Source organism: Borostomias antarcticus (genome assembly GCF_949987555.1).
Source record: "Borostomias antarcticus genome assembly, chromosome: 10".
Classification (NCBI taxonomy): Eukaryota; Metazoa; Chordata; class Actinopteri; order Stomiiformes; family Stomiidae; genus Borostomias; species Borostomias antarcticus.
This window is the reverse complement of record NC_140243.1, coordinates 24,238,446-24,255,945: the sequence shown is the minus strand read 5'-3', so window position 1 is coordinate 24,255,945 and position 17,500 is coordinate 24,238,446. Positions and strand designations below refer to the sequence as shown.

Sequence of the window (17,500 nt, the reverse complement as noted above, 5' to 3'; positions counted from 1 at the left end):
TGTAGAGATGTGTGTGTGTGTGTGTGTGTGTTATATGAGATAAATAGAGTGAGAGAAGTTGAGAGTGGAGAAAGAGAGAGAGTTGAAAAACAGAGGAGTTGAGAGAGCGAGGAAGAGGGGTGAGGGAGAGAGAGAGTGTGTGTGTGAAAGAGAGAGGGCAGAGATGGACAGAGAGGTTTCCAGGCCAGAATTGAGCTTCAGGAAATTATTTATGAGCATGAAGAACACGTTGGCGCTGCCCGTGATGAAAGGTGTGTGTGGGAAACAGAGATGGTGGTGCCGTGTGTGTGTGTGTGTGTGTGTGTGTGGGTGAGAGAGAGAGAGAGAGAGAGAGAGAGATAGAGAGAGAGAGTGTTTGTGTTTGTGTGTCTGTGTGTGAGTGTGTATACTACAGTATGTGTGCCAGGCAGCGAGAAGAACCAAGGGGACACAACCCCCCACCCCCTGGGCACTGTGCCTTCACACACACACACACACACACACACACACACACACACACACACACACACACACACACACATACACACACACACACACACACACCACTGTCATCATACACACACACACACACACACTCAACATTCACACATTTGCTGGTTGGTTCTCCAGGCCTATTAAACATTTATCAGTGCGCACACACACACACACACACACACACACACACACACACACACACACACACACAGCGGAACACAGGGAGGAACAGGCTCAACCTAATCGTCTTGTGTGACCTCGGGCTGTTGGAGATGAATAACCAACCTCTGTACATCACACCTTCACAGCATTACAGTATGTATATTCAATACGGTCTGATCTATGCATTCCAAAAACATTCATTAATATACAGTTCTACTGTATATGTGCTACCATAGTAAACCTTATATAATGCATTCCCCTATGCTGATTTACTAATGAACACAGAAACACATAAGCATGTGCACACATACATGCACGCACGCACATACATACACACACGCACACACACACACACACACACACACACCACAGCTGGCTCTGGGGAGAGGCCTGTGTGTCAGTCCTGGACTAGTTTATGTCCTGCAGAGCTTTCTTCTGGTCCAGGTGCTGCTGCTTCTGAAGGACCTTAATTACAGTCTGGCTCCTGTCTCCGCTGCAGGGGAACCACAACACACACAGCCTGGCCCTGCACTGTCTACACACACACACACACTTAACCACACACACACACACACTTAACCACACGCACACACACACACACACACACACACACACACACACACACACACACACTTAACCACACACACACACAGCCTGGCCCTGCACTGTCTACACACACACACACTTAACCACACACACACACTCACACACACACACTTAACCACACACACACACACAGCCGGGCCCTGCACTGTCTGCACACACACACACTTAACCACACACACACACACACTTAACCACACACACACACACAGCCGGGCCCTGCACTGTCTGCACACACACACTTAACCACACACACACACACACACACACACACACACACACACACACACACACACACACACACACACTCACACACGCACTCACTCACTCACTCACTCACTCACTCACTCACTCACTCACTCACTCACTCACTCACATACACACACACACACACACACTCACTCACTCACTCACTCACTCACACTCACTCACACACACACACAAACACTCACTCACTCACTCACTCACTCACTCACTCACTCACTCACTCACTCACACACACACACCGACACAGACACACTCATACTGTACACACACACACACATACACACTCATACTGTACACACACATACTGTACACACACACCCACACACACACTCACTCACTCACACACACACACACTCACACACTCACACCCACCCACACACACACACACACTCACACACACATTCATACATACACACGCACACTTAAACGCACACGCTTGCATGCTTTAACTAGTCAACACACTAATCTCGCAGGGCTGTGATGTAGCGGTCCTCTGGTAGTGTCCCGTTCCCTCCCTGCCCTCGGGCGCTCCGACTACAAGCGCTACCGCCGAGTCATGATTCACAACAGGCTTTCACTGCTTTTCATCTGGAATTATTGCTCCTGTTTGATCCTATTTACAGTACAGTCTGATCCATGGAATCAACTCACATGAATAGAGTTGGAATTATCCATCCTAAGGCAGGAGACGTAGTGTAGCCTCATCTTAGCATTAGCAAAGGCAGCTCGACAAAACACCCAGCCTGGGCTGGCCAGGGATCAACCTCTTGACTCAAGGGTTTTTTCGTTGGGGGGTGCATGGTTCTCGTCGTCGTCGTTGTTGTCGTTGTTGTTGTTGTTGTTGTTGTTGTGTAGTAGTAGTAGTAGTAGTAGTAGTTGTTGTTATAAGTTTTTAAATGTGTTTAAAAGTTCCTACCCTCAGGACGGAAGTTATATTACATTACATTACAGTCATGTAGTTGATGTTTTTAATAATTACATTTAAAGAAGTCAGTGTACTACTACTTTACTTACTCATAAGTGCATCTCCTTTATAAAACAAATGACTGAGAGCATAGTCTAGTGCTGAAGGCAAAGTGCAAGAATAGCAATCTAAAAATACAATAGGTGCTTAAGAGGGAGGATCGTGGTAGTACTTCTTGAAGAGGTGAGTTTTGAGCCTGCGGCGAAAGATGGGCAGCGACTCTGCTGTCCTGACGTCAGTGGGCCGGGAGCAGGACAGAGAAGAGCCGTGACCGCATTGTTCAACCGCAGGGGCCTCGGAGTGAGCGAGGTAGTGGAGCGTAGTGGTCGGGAGGGGGTGTAGGGTTTGACCATGGCCTGGAGGTAGGAGGGAGCTGTTCCTTTCATTGCCCTGTAGGCTAGTACCACAGCTTTAAACTGGATGCGAGCCGCTACAGGGAGCCAGAGCATGGAACGGAGAAGGGAAGTTGTGTGGGAGAACTTGGGGTTGCTTTGTTACTACAGTTACTGTACTACTGTACCACAGATAAGTGTGTGTTTAAAACGCCTGGCTCTTCTCTCTGCTTTGGAGGTTTTGGCGCAGAGAGGAGCAACCTTGAGGCTGCTGTGTGGAGTTTGACTTTAGTTGACTTTTGTTCTCTCTGACTGGAATTTGGTCTCTCCGAAACGCTGGCCGGCCCTGACTCGCCCTCCAGCTCTGCGTCAATCACCAGCTGTGTCCTCCCACTCAGCTAGCAAAGCAGGCGCGGCCCTGGTGGACACTACTCGAGGAAGTCGTTTGTTTATTTATCTATCATCAGTTATACAGCAATACACTATGCTACACTATACAGTGCTACTGTACACTATACCACACAATAAATGTCACTATACAACAATGCTACACTATAAAATGCTACACTATACAACAATGCTACACTATAAAATGCTACACTATACAACAATGCTACGCTATACAATGCTTCACTACACTATGCTACACTATACAATGCTTCACTACATCATGCTTCACTACACTGCTACACTATACAATGCTACACCCACATTATGCTACAGAACATGACACTTATGTAGAGTTAAGGACAAACCTTCGCCTGTCTGTAGATAGATAGATACTGTATGAGCTTTAATGATCCCCGTAGGAGGAAATGTGGGCGTTTCAGCAGTGAGAAATTACAACAAAGGTTGGTAATGCAGAATATACATAGTAGCGAATAGAACAAGGAATACAGTACATAATACATACAGCATGTGTACAATATATAATACAGACAGACAGACAGACAGACAGACAGACAGACAGACAGACCTACCTACCTAAATACCTTCCTACCTACATACCTGTACCTACAGACAGACAGACTGACTGTCCTTGTAATGAACTGTGGTTTGCTGTTGTATTGATAGAGATCTAGTTCATCTATTGCCGTTGCTTTTTAATTTCTTTGTTTCTACTATGGCTGTATTAGTGATGGAATTTTCTCCGCCTAAATCATTAACCCTGGAACTGAACCTGATTCAGACGCTCAGACACACTCCGAGTGAGTGACATAGCACAGAGAAATCTGCATAACAGGGTGGAGGCCCTTTGTGCTTGCAATCAATCAATCAAATCCTTTATTTAACCAGATAGGCATCGTTGAGATTAAAATCTCTTTTTCAAGAGCGATCTGGCCATGAGCGATTTGTGCTCGAGTTGTTCTCCCTACGTTCCTTTCATAACGAATGCATTGAAAACGAATTTCTACCGTTCTGAATATTTCATAATGTGTCCTGGTTCCAGTCGAGCAAACACAGTTCCTCATTCACAGACACAGGACGTGGGCAGCCCAACCCTTCACTTTTCATACCCACTGAAATCATTTCTGCATATCAAATTGCATCAAACGACTTGTTTGCTTTCTTCAGTCAGACGTGACCTTCGGCATGTGGTGCGAGTTCAGCTTCACGAACCACGCTTCTGGTTCTGCTTCTGGTTGACTAACACAGCTTGGAAAGTCGACGGTACAGAGTTTATCAAGCACTAGACCTGGTCCTAGACCTGGTCCTAGCTCTGGTCCTAGACCTGGTCCTGGTCCTGGTCCTGGTCCTGGTCCTGGTCCTAGCTCTGGTCCTAGACCTGGTCCTGGTCCTGGTCCTGGTCCTGGTCCTGGTCCTGGTCCTGGTCCTGGTCCTGGTCCTAGACCTGGTCCTGGTCCTGGTCCTAGCTCTGGTCCTAGACCTGGTCCTGGTCCTGGTCCTAGACCTGGTCCTAGCTCTGGTCCTAGTACTGGTCCTGGTCCTGGTCCTGGACCAGGTCTAATCAAGCACCTCTCAGAGTTATAGGAATTAGATTGTTTTGGTCTATATGAGGGGATAGTTTTCATTTGGACTTCTACTTGTTTTGTGTGTTACTTGTGTGTACAGAGTTTATCAAGCAACTCAGAGTTATAGGAATTAGATTCTTTTGGTCTATATGACGGAGTAGTTTTCATTTAGGCTTGTACTTGTTGTGAGTGTGTGTGTGTGTGTGTGTGTGTGTGTGTGTGTGTGTGTGCTTCCCCAGGAGGAGCTGGTGGTGAACCACATGGCAGCCAAGGCTGTGGAGAACGTGTGCACCACAGTGTCCCACTCCGCCCAGGGCTTCCTCACCATGGAGATCGGCCCCACGCTCTGGTATCTGTTCACACACTCCACCGTGGACGCCCTGCGGGTCAGCGCCATCTCTGTGAGTACACACACACACACACACGCACACGCACACACACGCACACACACTCCACCGTGGACGCCCTGCGGGTCAGCGCCATCTCTGTGAGTACACACACACACACACACGCACACACACACACACGCACACACACTCCACCGTGGACGCCCTGCGAGTCAGCGCCATCTCTGTAAGCGCGCACACACACACACACACACACACACACACCTCGCAACACCTGGACATAAGACAGCCACAGCTCTCTGTGATATTCAGTAGCTGTATCTAGTGCCACTGTATAGCACTGTATCAGATGTCATCAATATTTTGTCTTATCTGGACCCCGGCAAGAGTAGCTGACACAAAAAAAAAACTAACCCATCTCACAGTTTGATCTCTCGCATCGGTCCTGATGTCTGTAGACAGACCTCCTCATATCTCCTCCCCCAGACCTCCTCATATCTCCTCCCCCCCAGACCTGCTCATATCTCCTCCCCCCCAGACCTCCTCATATCTCCCCCCCAGACCTCCTCATATCTCCTCCCCCAGACCTCCTCATATCTCCCCCCCAGACCTCCTCATATCTCCTCCCCCCCAGACCTCCTCATATCTCCCCCCCCCAGACCTCCTCATATCTCCTCCCCCCCCAGACCTCCTCATATCTCCTCCCCCCCCAGACCTGCTCATATCTCCTCCCCCCCAGACCTGCTCATATCTCCTCCCCCCCCAGACCTCCTCATATCTCCCCCCCCCCAGACCTCCTCATATCTCCTCCCCCCCCAGACCTCCTCATATCTCCTCCCCCCCCAGACCTGCTCATATCTCCTCCCCCCCAGACCTGCTCATATCTCCTCCCCCCCCCAGACCTCCTCATATCTCCCCCCCCAGACCTCCTCATATCCCCCCCCACCCCAGACCTCCTCATATCTCCCCCCCCCCCCCAGACCTCCTCATATCTCCTGCCCCCCCAGACCTGCTCATATCTCCTCCCCCCCCAGACCTCATATCCCCCCCCCCCCAGACCTGCTCATATCTCCTCCCCCCCCAGACCTCCTCATATCTCCTCCCCCCCCAGACCTCCTCATATCTCCTGCCCCCCCAGACCTGCTCATATCTCCTCCCCCCCCAGACCTCATATCTCCTCCCCCCCCAGACCTCATATCTCCTCCCCCCCCAGACCTCCTCATATCTCCTGCCCCCCCAGACCTGCTCATATCTCCTCCCCCCCCAGACCTCATATCTCCTCCCCCCCCAGACCTCATATCTCCTCCCCCCCCCAGACCTCCTCATATCTCCTCCCCCCCCAGACCTCCTCATATCTCCCCCCCCAGACCTCCTCATATCTCCTCTCCCCCCAGACCTGCTCATATCTCCTCCCCCCCAGACCCCCTCATATCTCCCCCCCCAGACCTCCTCATATCTCCCCCCCCAGACCTCCTCATATCTCCCCCCCAGACCTCCTCATATCTCCCCCCCCAGACCTCCTCATATCTCCTCCCCCCCCAGACCTGCTCATATCTCCTCCCCCCCAGACCCCCTCATATCTCCCCCCCCAGACCTCCTCATATCTCCCCCCCCAGACCTCCTCATATCTCCCCCCCAGACCTCCTCATATCTCCCCCCCAGACCTCCTCATATCTCCTCCCCCCCAGACCTCCTCATATCTCCCCCCCAGACCTCCTCATATCTCCTGCCCCCCCAGACCTGCTCATAACTCCTCCCCCAAGACCTCCTCATATCTCCTCCCCCCTCCAGACCTCCTCATATCTCCTCCCCCCCCCCCCAGACCTCCTCATATCTCCTCCCCCCCAGACCTGCTCATATCTCCTCCCCCCCCAGACCTCCTCATATCTCCTCCCCCCCCAGACCTGCTCATATCTCCTCCCCCCCCCAGACCTCCTCATATCTCCTCCCCCCCCAGACCTGCTCATATCTCCTCCCCCCCCAGACCTCCTCATATCTCCTCCCCCCCCAGACCTGCTCATATCTCCTCCCCCCCCAGACCTCCTCATATCTCCTCCCCCCCCAGACCTCCTCATATCTCCTCCCCCCCCAGACCTGCTCATATCTCCTCCCCCCCCCAGACCTGCTCATATCTCCTCCCCCCCCCAGACCTCCTCATATCTCCTCCCCCCCCAGACCTGCTCATATCTCCTCCCCCCCCAGACCTGCTCATATCTCCTCCCCCCCCAGACCTCCTCATATCTCCCCCCCAGACCTCATATCTCCTCCCCCCCAGACCTCCTCATATCTCCCCCCCCAGACCTCCTCATATCTCCCCCCCCAGACCTCCTCATATCTCCTCCCCCCCAGACCTCCTCATATCTCCCCCCCAGACCTCCTCATATGTCCTCCCCCCCAGACCTCCTCATATCTCCCCCCCCAGACTTCCTCATATCTCCCCCCCCCGACCTCCTCATATCTCCTCCCCCCCAGACCTCCTCATATCTCCTCCCCCCCAGACCTCCTCATATCTCCCCCCCCAGACCTCCTCATATCTCCCCCCCCCAGACCTCCTCATATCTCCTCCCCCCAGACCTCCTGATATCTCCTCCCCTCCAGACCTGCTCATATCTCCTCCCCCCCCAGACCTCCTCATATCTCCTCCCCCCCAGACCTCCTCATATCTCCTCCCCCCCAGACCTCCTCATATCTCCTCCCCCCCCAGACCTCCTCATATCTCCTCCCCCCCCAGACCTCCTCATATCTCCCCCCCCAGACCTCCTCATATCTCCCCCCCAGACCTCTTCATATCTCCCCCCCCCAGACCTCCTCATATCTCCTCCCCCCCCCAGACCTCCTCATATCTCCTCCCCCCCAGACCTCCTGATATCTCCTCCCCCCCAGACCTCCTCATATCTCCCCCCCAGACCTCCTCATATCTCCCCCCCCAGACCTCCTCATATCCCCCCCCCCCAGACCTCCTCATATCTCCTCCCCCCCAGACCTCCTCATATCTCCCCCCCCAGACCTCCTCATATCTCCTCCCCCCCCAGACCTCCTCATATCTCCTCCCCCCCCAGACCCCCTCATATCTCCCCCCCCAGACCTCCTCATACCCCCCCCCAGACCTCCTGATATCTCCTCCCCCCCAGACCTCCTGATATCTCCTCCCCCCCCAGACCTCCTCATATCTCCTCCCCCCCCAGACCCCCTCATATCTCCCCCCCCCCAGACCTCCCCCCCAAGACGTCCTCACATCTCCCCCCCCAGACCTCCTCATATCTCCTCCCCCCCAGACCTCCTCATATCTCCCCCCCCCCCAGACCTCCTCATATCTCCTCCCCCCCAGACCTCCTCATATCTCCTCCCCCCCCAGACCTCCTCATACCCCCCCCCAGACCTCCTGATATCTCCTCCTCATACCCCCCCCCAGACCTCCTCATACCCCCCCCCAGACCTCCTGATATCTCCTCCCCCCCCCAGACCTCCTCATATCTCCTCCCCCCCCAGACCTCCTCATATCTCCCCCCCCCCCAGACCCCCTCATATCCCCCCCCCCCAGACCTCCCCCCCAAGACGTCCTCATATCTCCCCCCCCAGACCTCCTCATATCTCCTCCCCCCCAGACCTCCTCATATCTCCCCCCCCCCCCCAGACCTCTCCCCCCCCCCCCCCCCAGACCTCCTCATATATCCTCCCACCCCCCCTCTTCCCCTCCAGGCGCTGTGCAGGATCACTCGCCACTCCGCCGGGGCCTTCGCCAGCGTGATCGACAAGGTGGGCCTGGCGGCCGTGCTGGACAGCCTGGGTTCGGGCATCAGCCGCGTGCAGCAGCACCTCCTCACCATGTTTGCCGCCATGCTGGCGTCGGGCGCCCACACGCACAGGCTGGTGCAGGAGAAGGTACGGCCACGCCCGCGCTCGTAGGGCGCCGTCCTCGGCGGGGCGGAGCCTCACGGGAGCGCACGCCCTCCAGGGGCGTGCCGATAACCGGATTAAGAAGAAAAGTGAAAACTTCCACGTTGATCTCAGATGGAGCCGTGCGCACTGGTTTCCAATGAGATTTGACTCCTAAAGTGTCCAAACGTGCAGCGATTATGGACGTGCGTAAAGCACAGTTGAAACTATAGTAGGCCATTATGAGAAATAGGCCTACCTCATACAGACACATCAAAATCATCTGATGTTGCCTTCAAGTTGAAGGTTCCATCTTCATCAGATAGCTCCGCCCCCACTTGAGAGGGGCGATCTTTATTGTAGGTAAAGAACACAGTCCTTAGTAGTCCTTGTTACATACTGTGGGGGATATGATGATCATAACTTCCAATTTCCATTATTATCTTCCAATGCGCAACTTGAATTGCGTTCCTTGGCGAGTGAAACCAAGTGCGCCCCAGAGGTCGTGCGTCTCCGCGAGGCTCCGCCCTGCTGAGGATTGTGTCTTACAAGCATGACACGCCCCCAGCACAGCCCAGCACAGCACCCGCCATGACCCTCCCCCCCCCCCCCCCCCCTGCTCAGCTTAGTTTAGCTCTGCTGTCCTCCTCATAGGCACAGATTACAGCTAGTAATCTAAAAACCCACACTAAAAACATGTCAGTGGAGATTCCTCATGAAATGGCCGGTTAGTCCTAGGCTAGCCTTAATAATCTATGCTAGGAATAGGGTTGCAAAATTCCGGGAATATATTCACAAACTTCCCAAATTTCCCAACGGGAATAAACTGGATATTTATGGGAATTAAAGGGAATATATTCTGGTCCAGTTAATTCCCGTTAATTCCCATGAATTCCTATAAATTCCAGGTTAGAGTGCTTAGTTAGAGTGCTTAGTTAGAGTGCTCTCATCTTGTTTGCTCACAGGGCTTTTGGCACTTCTCTTTCTTAAACTTGACTTTGCAAACATGCCTGTGAATAATGATGGTATGAATATTCATGTTGCTCTCAACGTGTAGCGCAGAGGGCTCTGTATTGTTTTTCTGATAACTGATTGCTAATTCCCAATCTGGCCTTGTTGTGTGAATTTATTCTACTCGGTAATGAAATGAAGGATAACCAATTTTTCAGGAGTGAGACGTTGCTCTTTAATAATGCGGAGCATCTCACATTATCTGAAGTGGTAATCAATTGGAAAATGAGTGTTGGAAATTGATTTAAGGAGGTACTGTATGCTCCCTTCAAGGTTCTGTGCGATTACCATTGGTAATTTAGTTTGACCTGAATTCATTTACATGTAAATTTCCAATTTAACTCGGGAAAACAAGCCTTTGAGCGTAAAACTTACTGCATCATCTCTGCACCAGTTATAAAATGCTATACATTTTTCTCCTTAATTCCCTTGACAAATGGGCGTCCAGAAAGTCTGCTGTTTATTCATGCATTGTCTGGAATAGAATTTTAATTTCAATGAATCTGAGCAACTTTGCTAATTGGGCTAAAGAGCTGAAACAATCTTGACGTGCAGCTTGGAATACTGTTGATGTAATTACAATTTATGCAAAGACTCAATGCTTTTGAAATTAATTAAGTTGCAGGAAAACACACACACATTCACCAGCCCTGCATTTAATCAGTGTTGAGGGCTGTTTTTTGTTTTTTTTTACCATCGTTTCCAATTTTCACTGATAGTGAAAGTTAATCAATTCTGCCTAATTTGCTGCCCAGTAAATTCTGTTGAGCCAATTAGTCTATTAACCTCAGGTTTATGGTGTGTGTGTGTGTGTGTGTGCGTGTGTGTGTGTGTGTTTGTTCTGTGCATGTGTGCGTGTGTGTGTGCGTGTGTGTGTGTGTGTGTTTGTTCTGTGCATGTGTGCGTGTGTGCATGTGTGTGTGCGTGTGTGTGTTTGTTCTGTGCGTGTCTGTGTGTTTGTTCTGTGCATGAGTGTGTGTTCTGTGTGTGTGTGTGTGCGTGTGTGTGTGTCTGTGTGTGTGTGTGTGTTTGTTCTGTGCATGTGTGCATGTGTGTGTGCATGCGTGGTGCTGTAGGAGTTTGTGCTGAAGGTGATGCGGTCTCTGGAGAGCCCTTCTCCAGCCATCAGGGCCAAGTCCTTCCTGGTTCTACTGCTGGTTCTGCTCAACAACCGAGAGATGCTGCTGCTCTGCTGCAACTCCAGGTACAGTCAGCACATCACACGTTCACACAACATCCCTACAACGTATCCAGTCAGCACATCACACGTTCACACAACATCCCTACAACGTATCCAGTCAGCACATCACACGTTCACACAACATCCCTACAACGTATCCAGTCAGCACATCACACGTTCACACAACATCCCTACAACGTACCCAGTCAGCACATCACACGTTCACACAACATCCCTACAACGTATCCAGTCAGCACATCACACGTTCACACAACATCCCTACAACGTACCCAGTCAGCAAATCACACGTTCACACAACATCCCTACAACGTATCCAGTCAGCACATCACACGTTCACACAACATCCCTACAACGTATCCAGTCAGCACATCACACGTTCACACAACATCCCTACAACGTACCCACTATGACATGACCCAAGGCACTCAGCAACGTCGTAGCAACTTACAATCAACGTCATTCTTATTCCTATCTTTCTCATGTCATTAAGATCCCCATTAGCTGTTGCTATAGCAACAGCTACTCTTACATTGAAATCTGTAAACACACCAGGTACTCAGCAGCGCTCTACTGTACATACGTTTCTGACAGTGTCACAACAACTTGTACACAGAACACACATCACAGCAGGCTGACAACAGTGGCCACGACACTCACACACCTGTCCAGGATGCGTCTACGCGTTTCGCAACCCAGTTTAGCGATAACACCATTGAGTTTAGGGTTAAGGAAGACCCTAACCCCTAACCCTAACCCTAACCTTAAACCTAACCCTAACCCTTACCCTAACCCTACACCTGACCCTCACCCTAACCTTAACCCTAAACTCTATGGTGTTCTTGCTAAACTGCGAAAAGTAATCTCGCGTCCAGGATGCATCTCTCTTCCTCTACAGGTCCATGTTGGTATTTTTAGGAGGCGACCTGCTGTTGTGTCCGACACGTATTTTCAGACAGACAGGCGTGAACTTCCAAAGCTAATTCCAACACAGCGTCCGTCCGTCTGTCTGTCTGTCTCCCTGTCTCCCTCCGAGATCTGAAGAGGGGCCAGGACAGGTCCAGAACCAATATCAAAACGCAACGCTGCGTGAAAAGGAGGGAGATGAGCTCTGACCGGGTGAAACGGTTTCCCCTCACGAAGCCCGTGTTTGCCGAAGTAGACATCTTGCGTGAGGAGGCCTCTTCTGTGGGGCGTGGATGTGAGGCGGTGATGACGAGCCAGGGCGGTCAGGGCGGTGATGGCGAGCCAGGGCGGTCAGGGCGGTGATGGCGAGCCAGGGCGGTCAGGGCGGTGATGGCGAGCCAGGGCGGTCAGGGTGGTCAAGGCGGTGATGGCGAGCCAAGGCGGTCAGGGCGGTCAGGGCGGTGATGACGAGCCAGGGCGGTCAGGGCGGTGATGGCGAGCCAGGGCGGTCAGGGCGGTGATGACGAGCCAGGGCGGTCAGGGCGGTGATGGCGAGCCAGGGCGGTCAGGGCGGTGATGACGAGCCAGGGCGGTCAAGGCGGTGATGGCGAGCCAGGGCGGTCAGGGCGGAGCTCACAGGAGGCGGAGGGAGCGAGATGATGACGGTGATCTGAGAAGAATTACGGGGGCGCTTGTTTTGCTCTCTGTCTCCACGTCATTGTTCGGTAGGAAGTAGGGGCGGCTTTGTCGCGCAGTACAAACCAGGGAGCTCGTTCGTTACTTCGCCCAGAGCAAGCAGCCCAATCAGAGTTGTGACTGGCCTGAGGTGCCGATTCTCATTTCCTCCGCTGTCTGTTTATGGTTCCATTATCCTGTATGGAAATGGAACATGCCTGGCCTAGTTCCTGATCAAACAGAGCGAATGCTAGCCTTATCGTGAACTCTTGTGTCCTGCATGCACGTGTGTGTAAGATTGTGTGCGTTTGCGTGTGTGTGCGCGTGCGTTTGTCGATGTAACAAGCGGGCCCGCCCCTCCTCAGTCAGCTGACTGGCTGGCGGTCGGCTCTCATCGGGCGCTCGGGCTCGTACAAGTGTTCCCAGGATGCACCCTGTCAGCGCTGACCCTCGTCTCCATCTCCCGGCGAGCGCGCCGCGCACCCGAGCGCCCGTCTAATTAGCTCCGCCGCGCTCGCCGCCGCCCCTGTGATAAGGCGCCGCGGAAAACGTCAAGCCCGCTGCTTTGTGTGGAAGGCTTCAATGGGGGAGGAAGACGCGCGGAGATACTTAGCCCAGCCCCGGCTGAACACTCACTGAACACTCACTGACAGCTTCTCTTCCTTCAGAGAGAGAGAGGGGGAGGGAGGGGGAGGGAGAGAGAGAAACGCACTGAAGAAAAGTTATCCGAAAACCTTTTTATAGCTCGAGCTCGCCCCGGAAAGCGTTTAAAAAAAAGTTCTTGGAAGTAAGGTCTAGACCCAGTTTGGGATCCGCGAGTTTGAGGTGAGCGTTGCATTATGCAACCACCAACTGATGTTTATCGCTGTCAAGCTCTGACTCATATTTATCATAATATTAAACAATTTATTTATACGATTTGTTTATTTTCCCTAACCCAGACCCTCACCCAAAACCCAGCACTACATTCACTATACCGAATGCACTAGACAGAAACTATCCCAGGTAAAAATGATACCAAATGGAGCTTTGAAAGTTTGAAAGGAGCAGAAGTGGCCTGCCGGGCTGTCTGCTGATTGGAGGGCCTGCCGGGCTGTCTGCTGATTGGAGGGCCTGCCGGGCTGTCTGCTGATTGGAGGGCCTGCTGGGCTGTGTGCTGATTGGAGGGCCTGCTAGGCTGTGTGCTGATTGGAGGGCCTGCTGGGCTGTGTGCTGATTGGAGGGCCTGCTGGGCTGTCTGCTGATTGCTGCCCGGGTTCCTCTAGGACATAATGAGAGGGAGGGATATATACTGATTCAGATAATAGCACAGTGCAGAGAAAGGCCTGATTATGGAACTACGTACACACACGCACACACAAACACGCACGCGCACACACACACACACACACACACACACACACACACACACACACACACACACACAGCCATGATTGGGATATTACCCTGAGCTGTGAGTGGGACTGAGGGAGATTGGCTGTTATTGCTAGGCTCAGTGTTAATCTGTCCATGACTGCAAGGGAAGATGGAGAGAGAGGGAGAGGGAGAGGGAGAGGGAGAGGGAGGGGGGGGAGGGAGGGAGGGGGGGGGGAGAGAGAGAGAGAGAGAGAGAGAGAGAGAGAGATATTAGAGTGTGATTAGCAGTTAAATGAACAGTGGAGATGATTGGAGAGCTAGTGGCCAGATTCTGTCATCAGCAGAACACACACGTTCTCTCTCTCTCTCTCTCTCTCTCTCTCTCTCTCTCACACACACACACACATACACACCCCTCCAGAATGTCACCCTGCCTTGCCAATCTGTCTCCAGTCATTGTGACTTTGGCCCCGGACCTTTGGTGTTCCAATCACAGCGCTGGATGTGAGCTGTCTGGCCCTCCCAACCCCGACACGCCCAGGAGGCCTGGTTCTTTACTGTGAATGTCACACCTCACCTCTCTCTATCGCCTCCCTCTCTCTCTCTCTCTCTCTCTCTCTCTCTCTCTCTCTCTCTCTATCTATCTATCTCCCCCCTCTCTCTCTCTTTCTCTCTCTATCTCCCCTCTCTCTCTCTCTCTCTCTCTCTCTCCTCTCTCTCTCTCTCTCTCTCTCTCTCTATCTCTATCTACCCTCTCTCTCTCTCTATCTCTCCTTCTCTCACTCCCTGCTCCTTTATTTCTCTCTCTCTCTATCTCCCCTCTCTCTCTCTCTCTATCTCTCCTTCTCTTACTCCCTGCTCCTTTATTTCTCTCTCTTTCTTTCCTTCTCTCTCACTCAGCTCCTCTCTCTCTCTCTCATGCCCTAGCTCTCTCTGTATATACTGTAGGGATGTGCGCAGCGACTATTTTCACTGACGACTAGACGGTGGTTTTGTAACCGATTACACGACTAGTCTAAAAACAGGATTCCCAAGTTTCTACAACAAGTGCTAGTTAGAAAAATGTAGGATGTTTCTCAAACTATGCAAGCTTAGATGCATGACTATTCTTTGTTTCCTAACCACTCAGCGGCAGCCAATTTGCACGCGTTGCGCAGGGCTGTCACACACAGTTTGCCAGAGCAAAACAGTAGTTCAGCCTGTCCTTACAGCTTATTACTTAACAAAGATATCAATGTGATTTATTTTGTTTAATTGAAGAAGAGTAGGCTAGCCTATAGCCTGTAATGTTTCAGTAGGCTAAAACTAGATTTCACATAAAGACAGCGGATGTCAGAGAGGGCAATAACGTTCGAAAGCAAATTTATTCAAACATTGGTCCACAAAGAATGATGCAAATAATAAAGTGAAAGAAATAATAGCCTACCGTGCAAAAAATAGCCTATGAGGTGACTCATTATTTAAGTCTTTTTAGAAATATTTTTATTTTTATCTAATTCTATTATATTTCGTTTAATCGACTATTATTTCTTAAACGACTAGCAAAAGCTGCGCCGTTTAGTCATTTAAATGACTAGTCACGCATATCCCTAATATACTGTACATTAATTTGCACTGAAACATTTGAGATCATCTAACTTCCGTAGTTTGACATATTTCCGACGCAAACAAGCTACTGTATGAGGGTGGGACATATGTTTAGAGGAATTTGATTGGAACATTGACAAGTGGACGGGTTTTAAGAACTTTAAGAATCTTTCAAAGAACAGATTCGATAGAAGGATAGCGTTCATTGACGGGTGGATGTCGTGAGATTATTGGCCTAAAATCTAAGGTACCTGTTGTCGTCATTGCACGTGACCTACCATTTTCCAGGAAGTAAGAAATTATATACTTTGATATAAGATTACAACAAAAGTAGAATTTTGTAATTTTTTGGGCATACATCGTTGAATAGGTGAACACTATGACCAATTATGTGAACCAAAATGGGACAGAATGCTTTTTTCATTTCAGTGCGACTTTAAGCTCCGCCCCCCCCCCCCCCCTCCAAGGTGCAAGGGTAATAATGTGCAGGCTGTCCCTTTACAGCTGTAAAGGGCTTAATTAAATCATCTGAATGGCCCCGGACGTTTCATAATCACATTTCGTCCTCCGCCGCCGCCGGCCTGGGACCCATCCCTCTAGCCGCCGCCGAAGACGTTAACCTCCCAACGCCGTCCCCAGCGGCACGGCAGACGGCGCCCGTGTCCCCCGTCCGCTCCCCTCGACACGCCTCTCCGCCGGCGGTCGAACGGGCACATCCCGCGGGGGGCCCCTCTATTATGCGCGCGTCTGTGACCAAGGGCGGCACGTCCGTCCGGCGCGGTGTCAGAGTGTCAGTTCTGATCCCCCCCCCCCCCCCCCCCCCGCGCATCGATCCGTGAATCCATTACCCTTTCTTCTTCCAGCCTAATTGTTAAGAATGAATATAATTCATTGGCTGTAATGCGTCTGCCTGATTGGGGTTTGATCGGGCGCTATCGATCCGGGGGTCGGGGCGTTGCGTGCGGCGCCGGGCCGGTGAGTGATGACGTTCTGGTCTGGCCCATCTCCGTCTCCGGCTCGGCAGGCTGGTGATGTACACCGAGAGAGACGTCAGGAAGACCGCGCCCGGCCGGGAAACGCAGAGCAGCAACGAATACCTGTCCAGATGCCTGGAACTGCTCATCCGTCACCTGCTGCAGGAGCTGCCCCACATCCTGGGTAAATCAATCAGCACACACACACACACACACACAAACACACACGGGCACGCATGCAACACACAACTCGCATACAGGAAACGAGAGAGAACGCGTGTGTGTGCGGGGCATCGATGGCTGTTTGATTGGCCTCTTTTAATTACCTTTCTGATTGGATCCCGGAGGGATGAGCCGGGTATTGACCAGTTCCTGCCCCCTGATTGGTGCATCAGTGCTGCTACACAGCACACGCCTCCTCGCCACGGCAGGGCGGCCGCTCCCCCGCCACCCGCAGGAGAGGAGACTTGGGGGCGGGGCCTGGAGGGAGGACTCACCTGAGGGCTTCACCTGAGGGCCTGGTCTGTCTCACTCACCCCTCTTCTCCTCTCCCCTCTCACCTCCTCTTCTCTCTTCTCCTCTCCCCTCTCTCCTCTCACCTCCTCTTCTCTCTTCTCCTCTCCCCTCTCTCCTCTCACCTCCTCTTCTCTCTTCTCCTCTCCCCTCTCTCCTCTCACCTCCTCTTCTCTCTTCTCCTCTCCCCTCTCTCCTCTCACCTCCTCTTCTCTCTTCTCCTCTCCCCTCTCTCCTCTCACCTCCTCTTCTCTCTTCTCCTCTCCCCTCTCTCCTCTCACC

At 52.0% G+C, this 17,500-nt stretch overlaps 1 protein-coding gene across 1 annotated transcript in view; it reads left to right on the top strand.

The window, feature by feature from the left end:
• ulk4 (unc-51 like kinase 4) overlaps positions 1-17,500 on the top strand; it is a gene marked incomplete at its 5' end in the record, with an annotated part of 101,216 nt that overhangs the window by 19,519 nt on the left and 64,197 nt on the right. Inside the window, 4 exons of the mRNA XM_084444654.1 lie at positions 5,015-5,176; positions 8,822-9,004; positions 11,086-11,213; positions 16,756-16,889. Of these exons, the coding sequence (XP_084300780.1) occupies positions 5,015-5,176; positions 8,822-9,004; positions 11,086-11,213; positions 16,756-16,889 (607 nt within the window). The remainder of the gene's footprint in view (positions 1-5,014; positions 5,177-8,821; positions 9,005-11,085; positions 11,214-16,755; positions 16,890-17,500) is intronic.